We start from the raw sequence: 12,055 nt of genomic DNA, 5'->3' as shown, positions 1-12,055 counted from the left end.
ATTTATTTAGACTTAGTGTAAAAGTGGCTGTGTTGCAACCCTGGTCCATGCTCCCATTCCCAGGAAGCCCGGGAGGAGACAGGAATCTCCCACTGCTTCCTGTAGAGAGGAGTGACTGGATTGCATGTACTGAAAGGGTTTGCCTTTAGATATCTTTGGCTTGTAGGCACCTTTTGATTGCTTTTTATTTGGGCTTTACCTTATCTACCTCTGTGGCGTAGCCAGGGTGGAAGAAAAGCACACTAGATCAGCAATGGCTGGAGCATCTGGAAAATGGGAGTGGGGGGGGATACCCCAATTTAATTTTTAAAAAAGTAGCAAAGATGTCTTGTTTTTTCATTTTTTTGTTTTTATGTTTGTCTATTTATCTGTCTAATCTATTTAAATGTAAGCTCTTTGGGGCAGGGACTGTTTCTTGCTCTCCCTGCACAGCAGGGTCCTAATAAGGCCTCTTGGTGCTACTGTATCATAAATGATTGATGATAATAGACCAGTGAAGATCTGGATTGATGGCTGAGGAGGAGCTCTCTCCTGTGGGGAGCTTTTTCCACTTCCCGTGTCCTCACACCTTGAGAGCAGTGGAAGGTGGCACATGTCTGCTATTAGGGGGGTTAGTTCTTGCTCTCCAATTATTGCTGCTTTCAAGGTTCAAGCAACCTTAAGAACTACCAATTTCACACTAAGGAGCTAAAATCCAGGAGAATCTTATATAGATGGTATCTTTAACTAATATAAATTCTGCCCCAAGATTAAAAGGCTAGAAAGTAACCTACTTGAACCACTTCTTACAAATTTCAGGCCAAGTTTAGTTCTAATGGGTTATATGTAAATGTTTGAACTATTTTCTCTCTCATGTATATTCAGCGTCTTCACTCATCAGAAATGCACGAGTGAAGTCTTCGCACTCTAGAAATCTAGGAACACTGCCTGGGTTAACAGGGGCAGTATTTCTGTCAGACAGCACAATGCCTTGGGCAGCCCATAAGTTTATGGCACAACAAACATGGCCCTTACCTATTTGTTCAATGAGCGTTTTCCAGGAGTCAGTTGTCATAGGGTGAATCATTTGCAGAGTTTCAGGGAGAGCAGCTGGGCACTCTGGGAGCACGGGGCTCTCATCAGGGATAAGCACTGGTCCAGCCGTGGAAGGGGATTCTCTTTGGGAGAGAAATATACAGTCAGGCATTGTCAATCGAGCTGCCCTCAGCCCAAGCATTTGACAACCTCAGCTTCCACATACACCAATGGGCTCTGGCACTTACCAGCATCAGTGGCCAGCAAGACACACTATTTAGGGACCCTGAGTGTGTATCTTTCAGAACTACCCTATGATTCACCTCCATAGGGCAAGCACACTCCTTCCTCTCCAAAAAACCCCTATGTGCCACAGGGGCTGTCTTTGAGCACTGGGAGTGGAGGCTTTGGCCCTGCAGGAGAGCAGTAACCTCTCCTGATTCCACCCGGAGCTGGGATATGGGATCCCATCACGGATCGAGCATAGCCCTGTGCAAGGAGGTGATAGAGCCAGGCTCAGAGTAGGTGTGTGTTTGTGTGTGTAACCGAGGGATTCTGGCTGGGGTTCAGCTCAGGTCCGTATAGAGTAGGGAGAAAAGAGGATGAATGCATCTCAGTTCCAGTACATGGAAGGGGGCAGGGGGAAGGGATGCTGAGAGTTCAGTCACATACCCTGGTTTAGGGAGAGGGAACTTGAATCTAGGTTCTTGCTGGAGTTCAGCCTGGATTGGAACAGGGAGATGGGGAGGACTGAAAGTGGAGAGAAATGGGGATCAGCCTCGTTGGTGAGAGAGATGGTGGCGGGGGGAGAAAGGAGTGTGATGAAAAACAGCCCCGGTTGATACATAGGTGTGGGGTGGGGGAATGTGACGGAGATGAGTTCTGGTTGTGGGGTGTGTGTGTGTGTGTGTGTGTTGGAATGGAGGTCAACACCATGTCAGTAAGGGGGTGGAGGAGGGTTATAGGGGGTGTTGGAGGGGAAAAGGTGTGGAGAGTGGAGATCAGTCCAGGTTGGGGCAGGGGAGGTTTGGAGAACAGCCCCAGGCAGGGCAGGGGGATTGGTGTGTTGTGGGGGGGGGGGTGCAGAGCAGCCCTGGGTGGGGCAGGGGGATTGGCGTGTTGGGGGGGAGGGGGGATTGTAGCCCCCAGCAGGGCAGGAGGATGGGGGGGAGGTTGGAGAGCAACCCCGGGCGGGGCAGGAGGGTTGGCGTGTTGGGGGCGGAGGGGTTGGAGAGCAGCCCCGGCCGGGGAGAGGGATTGGCGTGTTGGGGGGGAGGGGGGATTGTAGCCCCCAGCAGGGCAGGAGGATGGGGGGGAGGTTGGAGAGTAACCCCGGGCGGAGCCGGGGGATTGGGGGTCGGGGGGTGGAGAGCAGCCCCTGGCGGGGCAGGGTCCGAGCCTGCGGGTCACCGCGCTCTGGCTCAGAGTCAGGGGGCAGAGGAGGGACGCGAGCCCGGCGGTGGGTCCGCCTGCAGGTGGGAAGGGGTGAGCGGGTCCTGCGGCGGGGCGTCCCCTCCCCGGCTCGCCGTCAACCCTCGCCCCTCACCTGCCGGCCGGGCGGGCTCCGGCCGCGCTCTCCGCCGAGCCGTCGCGGTCCAGGGCGCAGGCGGCGCTGAGCGCCGCAGCCAGCAGCTCCATGTGAGGCTGTGACAGCGGCGGCGAGTCCGGCTCCGAGCGGCGGCTGCCGAGCGACTCTGCAGGCGGAGCGGGGCTGGGGGAGGCCGGGCGGTTGCCACGGCAACGGGGGTAGGAAGGCAGCAGCCTGCGCGGGAGGGTGATAGAGACCTGCAGCGTGCGCGGGGGAGGGACCCCCGGCCCGGCTAGAGCCCCCCTCAGACCCCCGGGACACCGACCGCCCCCCCGAGCCCCCAGGAGACAGACCGCCCCCCTCCCCCTGAGCCTCCTGGACACCAACCCCAGAGACCCCGGGAGACCAACCAGCCCCCCAGAGCTCCCTGGCCTAGCTAGAGTCCCCGGGAGATGGACCGGCTCGTCCTGAGCCACCGGAAGATAACCTGGCTCTCCCCAGAGCACCTCACCCCACGGCCTGGCTAGAACCCCCGGGAAATGGACTGGGCCCCCAGATGCCCCATGGCCTAACTAGAGCCCCCAGGAGATGGACCATCCAGGAGAGAGCTACACTCCCCCAACAGCCCCTCCCCAGCTAGAGACCTACACCCCCCTGATAGGTGGCACCTGTCCAGATAGAGCCTCTCACAGCTGCACCCCTTTCACAGAAGCACCCTTGAGAGAGCTCTCCTCAGAGCCCACTGCCCTGGGTACATCACCCAGAGGCAGACATGCCCCCCCGCCACACACACACATTCCAGCAGCCACCACCCCTATCCCCAGCCAGAGCTCAGAGACATGTGCACCCAGCCACCCCTTACTGCCTCCAGCCCAGCACACACACAGAGGACCTCACCCTAGCCCCTTAAACCCAGAGCACAGGTCTTCTCCCCCCCCCCCCACACACACACAGAGGTGTCCCCTACCCCTTGCCTCCTTCAGTTTGGGGCACAGAACCCCCCTCTCCCACTTCGTCTGCACGTCACTGCCCTGGAGCAGAGTGTGTGTTTTGGAGGGGAAGTGTGGCGTTTTTGGATTACTCCCGGATTTGGTGCATATTGTGCATTACTTCTACTGAAAGCAAATTCTGAGATGGAGGACAACTGGAACTCGGAATAATTCCCTCCTCCAGTCTCCCCTCAGAGGGACTTTCTCTCAAATCCAAATTACTACACAGACAGAACAATTAGCTTCCTCCCCAATACAGGGGATTTTGCACCTTCATCCTTCCACCCCCCTCTCTACCTAAGAATTGTCAGCTCTACAGGGATTTTTTTTTGTGCTCATACAATAAATATCAATATTTTCAGCACTCTAAAATCTGTCTTCATTCAGGTAATCTTTATGCTGCCTCAGGGATGACTCCGCTTGAACTTTGGCATCCAGTCACACCCCTCTGATCAGTCTGAAAACTTGTGGACAGGCTGGGTGCTGCTCTGCTACAATTTGCTAACTCCCAGGAAAAAAAGGTAATTCATGCCAAATAAAATCTGAGGATTTAAACAGGAAATTCTCAGCTAAATTTCCCAGACAAACCTTAATTTACCCTTTTGCATATATAAATATGGCTTTTTTCAATATATAATCATACAATTTAGGCAATAATAATGAAATCCGTATGTGGGTCTCAAGGTATAGACAAAAGCAGCTTTTTTTTCTCTATTATACTGTATTATTTGCTAAATAATGCAACAGGATAATTTGGCCCAACCTCTTTCAGTTACACTGGTATAAATCCAGAGAAACTCAACTGATTTTAATGGACACCATCTGGGTTTACAATGGTTGTCACACACATCCCTGGTAGAGCCCCTTTTGGCTGGAAACTCCAGGCTGCTGTGTTGAGGAGGGGACCCAAAACACTAGATTCATGTGCTCTTAAACTTCCCTTGGGCAGAAAAGATTATAGCCCTTGGCATTTTTAGCACATTTCCTGAGCACAGGCGGGCTGTTACCACTTTATGGAAATGGGATTACAAAGCCTAGCTTCCCTCAGCCCCCAGGACCAACAGTGACCCACTCCCAGACTCCCGAGTAGCTTAAGTACACCCTTTCCCAGAGTTCCATCCATGGTCGCTCTATGTTTAGTTTAACTCTTGAGGGGCACATATTGGTGAAGCAAATCAACACACAGATAGACTTCAGAAAGTTTTCCAAACACAATTACTCTTTATCTCTCTTGCAATATTTAAGTAAAGATGTAGACAAACAATAAAACACCTATGTGTATTTCCCTACCCCAGTTTCTTCACCAGTCTTGAGCATTCTTTGGGCTTCAGGATGCCCCCTTCTTGCACACAGTTTCTCTCAACCATGGTGTCTCTCTCACCTGTGCCCCAGTTTCTTTCTTTCTGGCTGATCCCTCAATTAAACAAGCCCACACTGCTATGAAAGCCTTAAGCATGTTTCTCTCCTGCGCAAGCTTTCTGTGTGACTCAGGGCGTCACCCTACTTACCCAGTCTCTGTAGTTTTAAAGGCTAGTTCTTTTTCCTCCTGTTTGGGTGAAATATTCCACCCAGAAAATCCTAGCTCTGTAGGCAAACTTGGTTGAACTGGTTTCCAATCCTCCCTCAGGTAACCTTTCTTAGCATACACATTGTTTGGGCAGAGCTCAGTGGTTAAAGTTAACTGCTCTCCTTTGTCCCTAGTCTGGGCCTTATGTAACACAGACCTGACAGCACCTGGCTAACTCCACATCCATGATACAGCAATTTCATAATACCAGTCAGAACTCATAAATTGTACATACACGGATTTCCTAAATCATCACAACCAGTGTTACTGAAGAATTTGGCCTTTTGTGAGGGTTTGCTGGGAGAGGTTAACAGCTGCTAGTGGTCACAGAGGGTTTTGATAACTCAAACGGGGATCATGGGATAGTCATTGCATTTGACAGCTAAAAGGAAAAGTCCGGGGTTTATCACAATGGGAAGTTTGAGAATTGGAAGGGGGGTCTGTGTTTTGTCACATCTGTGAATATGATGGAGTGAGGAGTGTTTGAGACCAGAAGTGGGGGTCAGGCATTTGTTACGAGTTAGAGGGTCAATATGATAGGAAAGCTGGGTGATACAGCACTTACCAGTAATAGAGGGATCTGGGGGACAGACAACTGTGAGGAGGGCCAAAGGCTTGGAAATGGGGTAAAGTGGTCAAGAGCACTGGTTGCAATGAGGCTTGTTTATCTGATCAGTGGATAGTGATTGAAAGCTGAGCCCTTGTCATCGAGGTAAGAGTATTGGAAGAGTTGATAGCTGTGTGTGTGGGGGGGGGGGGGGGTCAGAGAATTGATACTTACATGGGAGGGCAATCACTTTAATGAGCCTGTTCCTGGTAGAGGGGCACATAGAGGGGCTGCCTATTCTTCACTCCTGCCTCAAGAGAAGGGCCAAGAGTGAGGTAGTTCTTCCTAAACCCATATCTACCAATCTATCTACCAGAGCAGCTATCTGCTATCTACCAGAGCAGCAAAATGCATGAAGTTTTACCAATTGTGCTAAAATGAACACAGTTTTAAATATGGGTTTCAGAGTAGCAGCCGTGTTAGTCTGTATTTGCAAAAAGAAAAGGAGTACTTGTGGCACCTTAGAAACTAACAAATTTATTCGAGCATAAGCTTTCGTGAGCTACAGCTCACTTCATCGGATGCATTCAGTGCCACTTTGAAAATATATGAAATATAACTTTCATGGGCACCTATTTAGATACATCTCACAAGAAACTGATGCATGTTAAAAGGTTAATGAATTTAACTTTAATAACTTTTGTGCTAGTATTTCTAAACCAAATATTTTAACAGTTAGTTCTTATATTGCATTTTTTCTCTGTAGATCTGAAAACTTTGTACAAAGGTTGGAAAGTATTATCTCCATTTTACAGATGAGGAGATTGAGTTACTACTGAGAAGTATAATATAAGATGCTCAAAATTGCAGCAAGTCAGTGGCAGAGTCAGGAGAAGAACCTAGATATCCTGACCCCTATTTTGCTGGGCCACCCTCTCAGGGGGTAAGTCTAAGACAAATCTGAACTTTTTAGAAACGTAAGCATTTTGGGTTATATGCAAAAATAGAAAACATATTTTTTTCCATAATCCTATAACTGCCTGTTAATTAAGACAGCCTGCATGTTTTTTCTTCAAACTTTCCACAAAAAACTCACCTTTGGGCTGAGATGAAAGCATGAAAAATATGCATCCACAATTTTTTTTTAATTGAAAGCTATGAGGAGGTGAAAACAGGAGTTTAGAGAATGGAATGCTTTCTGTGACCATGGGAGGTCACTACTGTGATAATAAGGAACATCCCACATTTTAGTCCCATATAAACCTGTTCCATTTTTAAGCAGTGACAGGCTCATTTTTCTTCCCCTAGGAAGAATATTTTTATTTTTAAACTTTAATCTTTGAAAAGTGTTGCCCTTTCTTCCTTGCCAAATACACACCACCTACTCCTACTTCAGTCTCTACATCTATAACTGAAGAGCTCCTTGTAATCAGCACAAGTGCTTAAGAAGCACACCAGAAGAAAGGGCTCCTCACACCCAGCAGGGGAGAGGAGTGGGAAAAAGAGAATCTAACTACTGGCATGACGTGCATTTTAAAAATGATGCATCAATCCTGCAAGCTGGTGAGCACCTCCTGTTGGGTGCTGGGTGCTTTCTGCTCTCACTGTTGTCACAGCAGACACAAAGCAACTTGAAGACTGGGCTCTAAATTTAAAAAAAACAACACAGTTTCTCTTTAGGAATTATAGGGTTTTCTGAAGCACCCAGACACTGGGAATTATCCCCATGTGTGCCTCTCCTCCTTTCATTAGCCCTCTTGGCACTGGGAATGTTCAGTGTGGCTGTGCTAAGGAGAGGGAACGTGAGTTTGTGTGTATTTCTTGAAGGATGTAGGGAGTGGAGTGGTTGCCAAATGTCCTTAGCTTTAGCATAGTGTCCTTAGCTTTAGCATAGAGAAGATTTTAAATTTGGCTGACCTGGCCCATGGCTATATTAAAAATGTGATAGTTTACTGGAGTTCATAATTTGCCTATTTCAATAGTATAGTTATGGCTGGATTTTTATTCTAAACCCCTATTTTGAGGTGCTAATAGTTTTTCAAAGTAATTAACCCATTGGACTAACATTGCTCATGTATATTTTAAGCACAAAGGTGAATTTTATTGGAAAGCTTGACAAAAACCTCACTTGGCTGTTCCTGAGGATGGAAAAAAGAGGTTTTTATATGTATTTGTATTAATTTTTTTGCATTAATCTTCCTCCTACAGAAACTAAAAAGAAGAAACACAGAGCACCCAGACCAGCAGACCTTACTTGGTGGGGGGGACCCCCCCCCACTGACTTCCAGTCAATGGGAGTATTGCATAGGTAAAGGGTACAAATGGGGTTCACACAAACAGCCCTGTTCAACCAAGGCCAGCTGACTCACAGGAGAAATGTGGGGTCAGTTATAACTTCCACTAAGGCTATACCTAGTCAAGTATGTTTCATGATTCAGTTAGACAGCATGCGTCTGCTGAGCAGTGTTTTCTGCAATGATGAGTAGTACAAGCATAACTTCTATATTTTGGTAGAGTGTTTTGAGTGTTACATCAGGTCCTATATGTTATTTTTGCACAGGAATTCAGGCATCAGTTTCTATTTTTCACTTTGTTAATCACAGTCTCTAAAGATACCATCTGTGCACAATTTTCACTCCTGGGCCTTGTCTTTCTAGTGTGGGATCAATGGAACTCCCCAGTCCCTGAAGTTTTTTGGCCGCCACTTCCAACCACTATTCTTTGAACATTGAGTCCTTTGGTTCATTCTTCACCAAAGGAGTTCTATCTCTTCTGACTCTGCTTTGGCTCTGTGTCCCTGTGAGGTACCAACCCTGCACTGGGTCAACGGGGGTGACCACTCATGAGCCCAGGAGACCATACCCCCTTTCCCCTGCGTGCTCCAGATGGAGGGGACAGATAAAAGGAGGCATCCCAGCTCAGTCAGGGCTGGTGGAGGAAGGATGTGTGCTGCAGGCTCCTGCAGCGGAACCATTGACTCTCTAGGCTGTTGGGACTGTGGACCCTGACTACGCTGTGGATGACTAGCAAACCACAGAGACTGATGGAGATGCCGGGCCATTGTCAGCTGAGGAGACGCCCGAGATGGGCTTTACGGTAGTAAGTGACCCAGGGAATGTGTTAGGAGCCAATGCCTGAACCCTTAATAGGCAGTTTAAGAACCTGGTGTGGTAGGGTGGGCCCAGGTTCCCCAACCTTCCCACCCTTGTCTGCAATTGCCACTAGGTGTGACTACTGGGGACTCTGGATATAGACTGAGTGTTTGCTCTGTCCCGCCCCAGGGGCTGCAGACTGATTGTTTGCTCTACCCTGCCCTGCCCTGAGGGTCAGAGCCCCAACTGCCATTGTTTGCTCTGGCCAGTAGGCCCAAAGGCTACAGACTACTTGTTTGCTCTGACCGCCAGGGGTCCTGAGCCCCTTGATCATGATTGCAACAGGGAATCCTGACAAACGTGTGACGGGTTTACCAACCCTGCACTGGACAAATAGGGGCGGCCCCCCACTCGACATGCCAAGCCCCCAGGACTGTCCCATTTCAGTTCTGTATTGCCTCGGGTATCCTTTGTATGGTGTCTCTGTCTTCCAGTTAGGTCTGATTATTATTTTAAAATTAGCAATCTTTGATTCTGTGTGTCCTTTGCACCACCCATTATTAAGGTTGTCTGACATTTCCTTTTATAAAATGCTGTTTTCAGTTGCTTATAATAACTTTTCCAAACTTTAACCATTTGGGCTGAAATTTTCCATTCTGTTGTCTGCCTTGGGCTGAATTTTTGTGGCAAATTTCAGCCAAAATGTTTCAGCTGTTTCTCAGAATGAGTCTAGGGGAAAAAAGAATTGTTTTGCCCATGTTAAAAAATTCTGGTTACCTTTTCTTTGAAAAATCCTTGTGCCCCCATGCTTTCGAGCAGGGATTTGAAATTTGGCAGGGAGATATACCTTTGTGTCAGTGATGTGCCTTTTGCTGTCCCCTGAAAATCCACCCAACTTTGGCCAATTTATAACCCTTTGAAAAATCCATTTTGTACATGCTCAGTAGAGACTTGTTCAAGCCTGACAGCTAAACTCCCTGATAACGTGGTCCACAGTGAGCAGGTTCCAGCCCAGGGCAGAGCAGGATTTCCCCTGTAATTGCAGCTGTCTGGGGTTGTGGGCTGTGCTGCCTATAGGCATCTGACTGAGAATAAGGAGATTGTTCTGTCCTTTGTTCTCAATTACACCCCTGCCAGACCCAGGGAATTTGGAGGAGAGAGTTGCCTAATAAGAATGCAGAGGGGACAAGAACTGGACTGGCAGGGGAAGAAGATTGGGGCAAGAGTTTATGGGGGTGGAGACTGGGGACTTGGATGTTGGTCAGATGGTTGGGAAGGGAAACAGACTGGGATTGGGAACGGGGGCAGAGACCGGGACTCGATGGACACAGGGACTGGGAGCTAGTAGGTCGGGGGGAGATTGAGATTGGATGAGAAGCTGTGTGGGAGCTGGGACTGAGAACCAGTGAGGTGGGGGGAAGGAGGTGAGGAAAGGAGAGATAGAAATGACAAGGATCCAGTGTCCAGGGCGAGAATTGGGATTGGCTGGGCAAAGAGACTGGGACCAGGAGCAGGGGATAATAGAGGACACAGATTGAATGAGGAGTGAGATTGGGGGCATGGCTACATGTGCAGATGTAGAGAGCTTTGAGTTAAACCCGCCTTCGGAGAGTGCAGTAGGGAAAGCACTGCAGTCTGTCCACACTGACAGCTGCAAGCACACTGGCGTGGCCACATTTGCAGCACTTGCAGCGGCATTGGGAGCGGTGCATTATGGGCAGCTATACCACAGAGCACCTCTTCCCATTATGGCGCTGTGGCTTGTGGGAAGAGGGTGGGGGAGATGGGACATTCTGAGTCCTGTCCCAACGCCCCGTGATGCATCAGTTTGCATCCCAGCAATCCCTGTGCTTCCGTCCACATTTGGTACCATCCTTCAACATTTTTTTGTACTGCGCGCTCTGTCTTCCCTTTCAGTCTGCGGGAATGGAGCCCAAATTGCTCAGGAGTATGCTGACGAGTCTCACCAGCACATCATCTTTGGCAGTCGAGTTATTCCTTATAATCCGAAGTGACAGTGAGGGCTCCGACGATATCGACTCGAGTAACGCATATGACACAAGTTTGCTTGTGGCATTCACGGACATGCTCACCATCATGGAGCGCCGCTTTTGGGCTCGGGAAACAAGCACTGAGTGGTAGGATCACATCGTCATGCAAATCTGGGATGACAAGCAGTGGCTGCAGAACTTTCGGATGAGAAAAGCCATTTTCATGGGACTGTGTGATGAGCTTGCCCCCACTCTGCAGCACAAGGACATGAGATCGAGAGTTGCCCTGACAGTGGAGAAGCGGGTGGCTATTGCAATCTGGAAGCTGGCAACTCCAGACAGCTACTGATCGGTCGCTAACCAGTTTGGAGTGGGAAAGTCTATCACTGGAATCGTGTTGATGCAAGTTTGCAGGGCTATTAATCACATCCTGCTCAGAAGAACCGTGACTCTGGGTAACGTGCATGACATTGTGACTGGCTTTGCACAAATGGGTTTCCCTAACTGCGGAGGGGCGATAGATGGCACGCATATTCCAATTCTGGCATCAGCACACCTAGCCTCCGAGTGCGTTAATCAGAAGGGGTATTTCTCTATGGTTCTCCAGGCGCTTGTGGATCACTGTAGGTGTTTCATTGACATTAACGCAGGCTGGCCCTGAAAGGTGCATGATGCACGCATCTTTCGGAACACTGACCTGTTCAGGAAGCTGCAAGCTGGGACTTTTTTCCCAGACCAGAAGATCATGGTAGGGGAAGTCGAAATGCCCATTGTGATCCTTGGAGACATCGCTTACCCTTTAATGCTGTGGATCATGAAACCCGACAGAGGGAGCCTTGACAGCAGCAAGGAGCGGTTCAACAAGAGGCTGAGCTGGTGCAGAATGACACTGGAGTGTGCTTTTGGCCATTTAAAGGGTTGCTGGTGCTCTCTGTATGGGAAGCTGGACCTGGCTGATGACAGTATCCCTGTGGTTATATCCGCGTGCTGTACCCTCCATAACATTTGTGAAGGGAAGGGTGAACGATTCACTCAGGCATGGAACTCTGAGGGTCAACAACACCTGGAGGCTGAATTTGAACAGCCAGAGAGCAGGGCTATTAGAGGGACCCAGTGTGGGGCTGCAAGGATTAGAGATGCCTTGAGGGAGCAATTTGAGACTGAAAGCCACCAGTAATGTCTGGTGCCCTGCACGGGAGTGAAGTGCAGGGGTTCCAATGTTAGTAGGAATCTGTGTTTGCTACGCTGACTTGCAGTGCCTGTTTCTTTCCTGGGCTAAGGTATCTTTTACTTTATGCAATAATAAAGAATGTTTTAAAAGCCAAAA

General features: G+C 49.0%; 1 protein-coding gene and 1 long non-coding RNA gene across 6 annotated transcripts in view; one reads left to right on the top strand and one right to left on the bottom strand.

Annotated features, from left to right (window-relative positions):
* NGEF (neuronal guanine nucleotide exchange factor) overlaps positions 1 to 12,055 on the bottom strand; it is a 106,603-nt gene that overhangs the window by 47,663 nt on the left and 46,885 nt on the right. For all 3 annotated transcript variants that reach the window (XM_075132266.1, XM_075132268.1, XM_075132267.1), the window contains 2 exons: positions 2,561 to 2,776; positions 1,015 to 1,157 (listed from right to left, as the gene is read on the bottom strand). In XM_075132266.1, coding sequence (XP_074988367.1) covers positions 1,015 to 1,157; positions 2,561 to 2,776 — 359 coding nt within the window. The remainder of the gene's footprint in view (positions 1 to 1,014; positions 1,158 to 2,560; positions 2,777 to 12,055) is intronic.
* Positions 2,415 to 12,046, top strand: LOC142073192 (uncharacterized). 3 transcript variants are annotated; one of them, XR_012669915.1, is made up of 5 exons: positions 2,679 to 2,760; positions 3,919 to 4,052; positions 6,412 to 6,588; positions 7,854 to 8,744; positions 10,655 to 12,046. It is a non-coding gene; the product is annotated as an uncharacterized LOC142073192 (long non-coding RNA). The 3 variants fall into 3 exon arrangements; XR_012669914.1 differs by lacking the exon at positions 2,679 to 2,760 and adding an exon at positions 2,415 to 2,489 and having other exon boundaries at positions 7,854 to 12,046; XR_012669913.1 differs by having other exon boundaries at positions 7,854 to 12,046.

This window comes from Caretta caretta, chromosome 9, assembly GCF_965140235.1.
Source record: "Caretta caretta isolate rCarCar2 chromosome 9, rCarCar1.hap1, whole genome shotgun sequence".
Lineage (NCBI taxonomy): Eukaryota > Metazoa > Chordata > Testudines > Cheloniidae > Caretta > Caretta caretta.
This window is presented reverse-complemented; position numbering and strand designations above follow the sequence as displayed.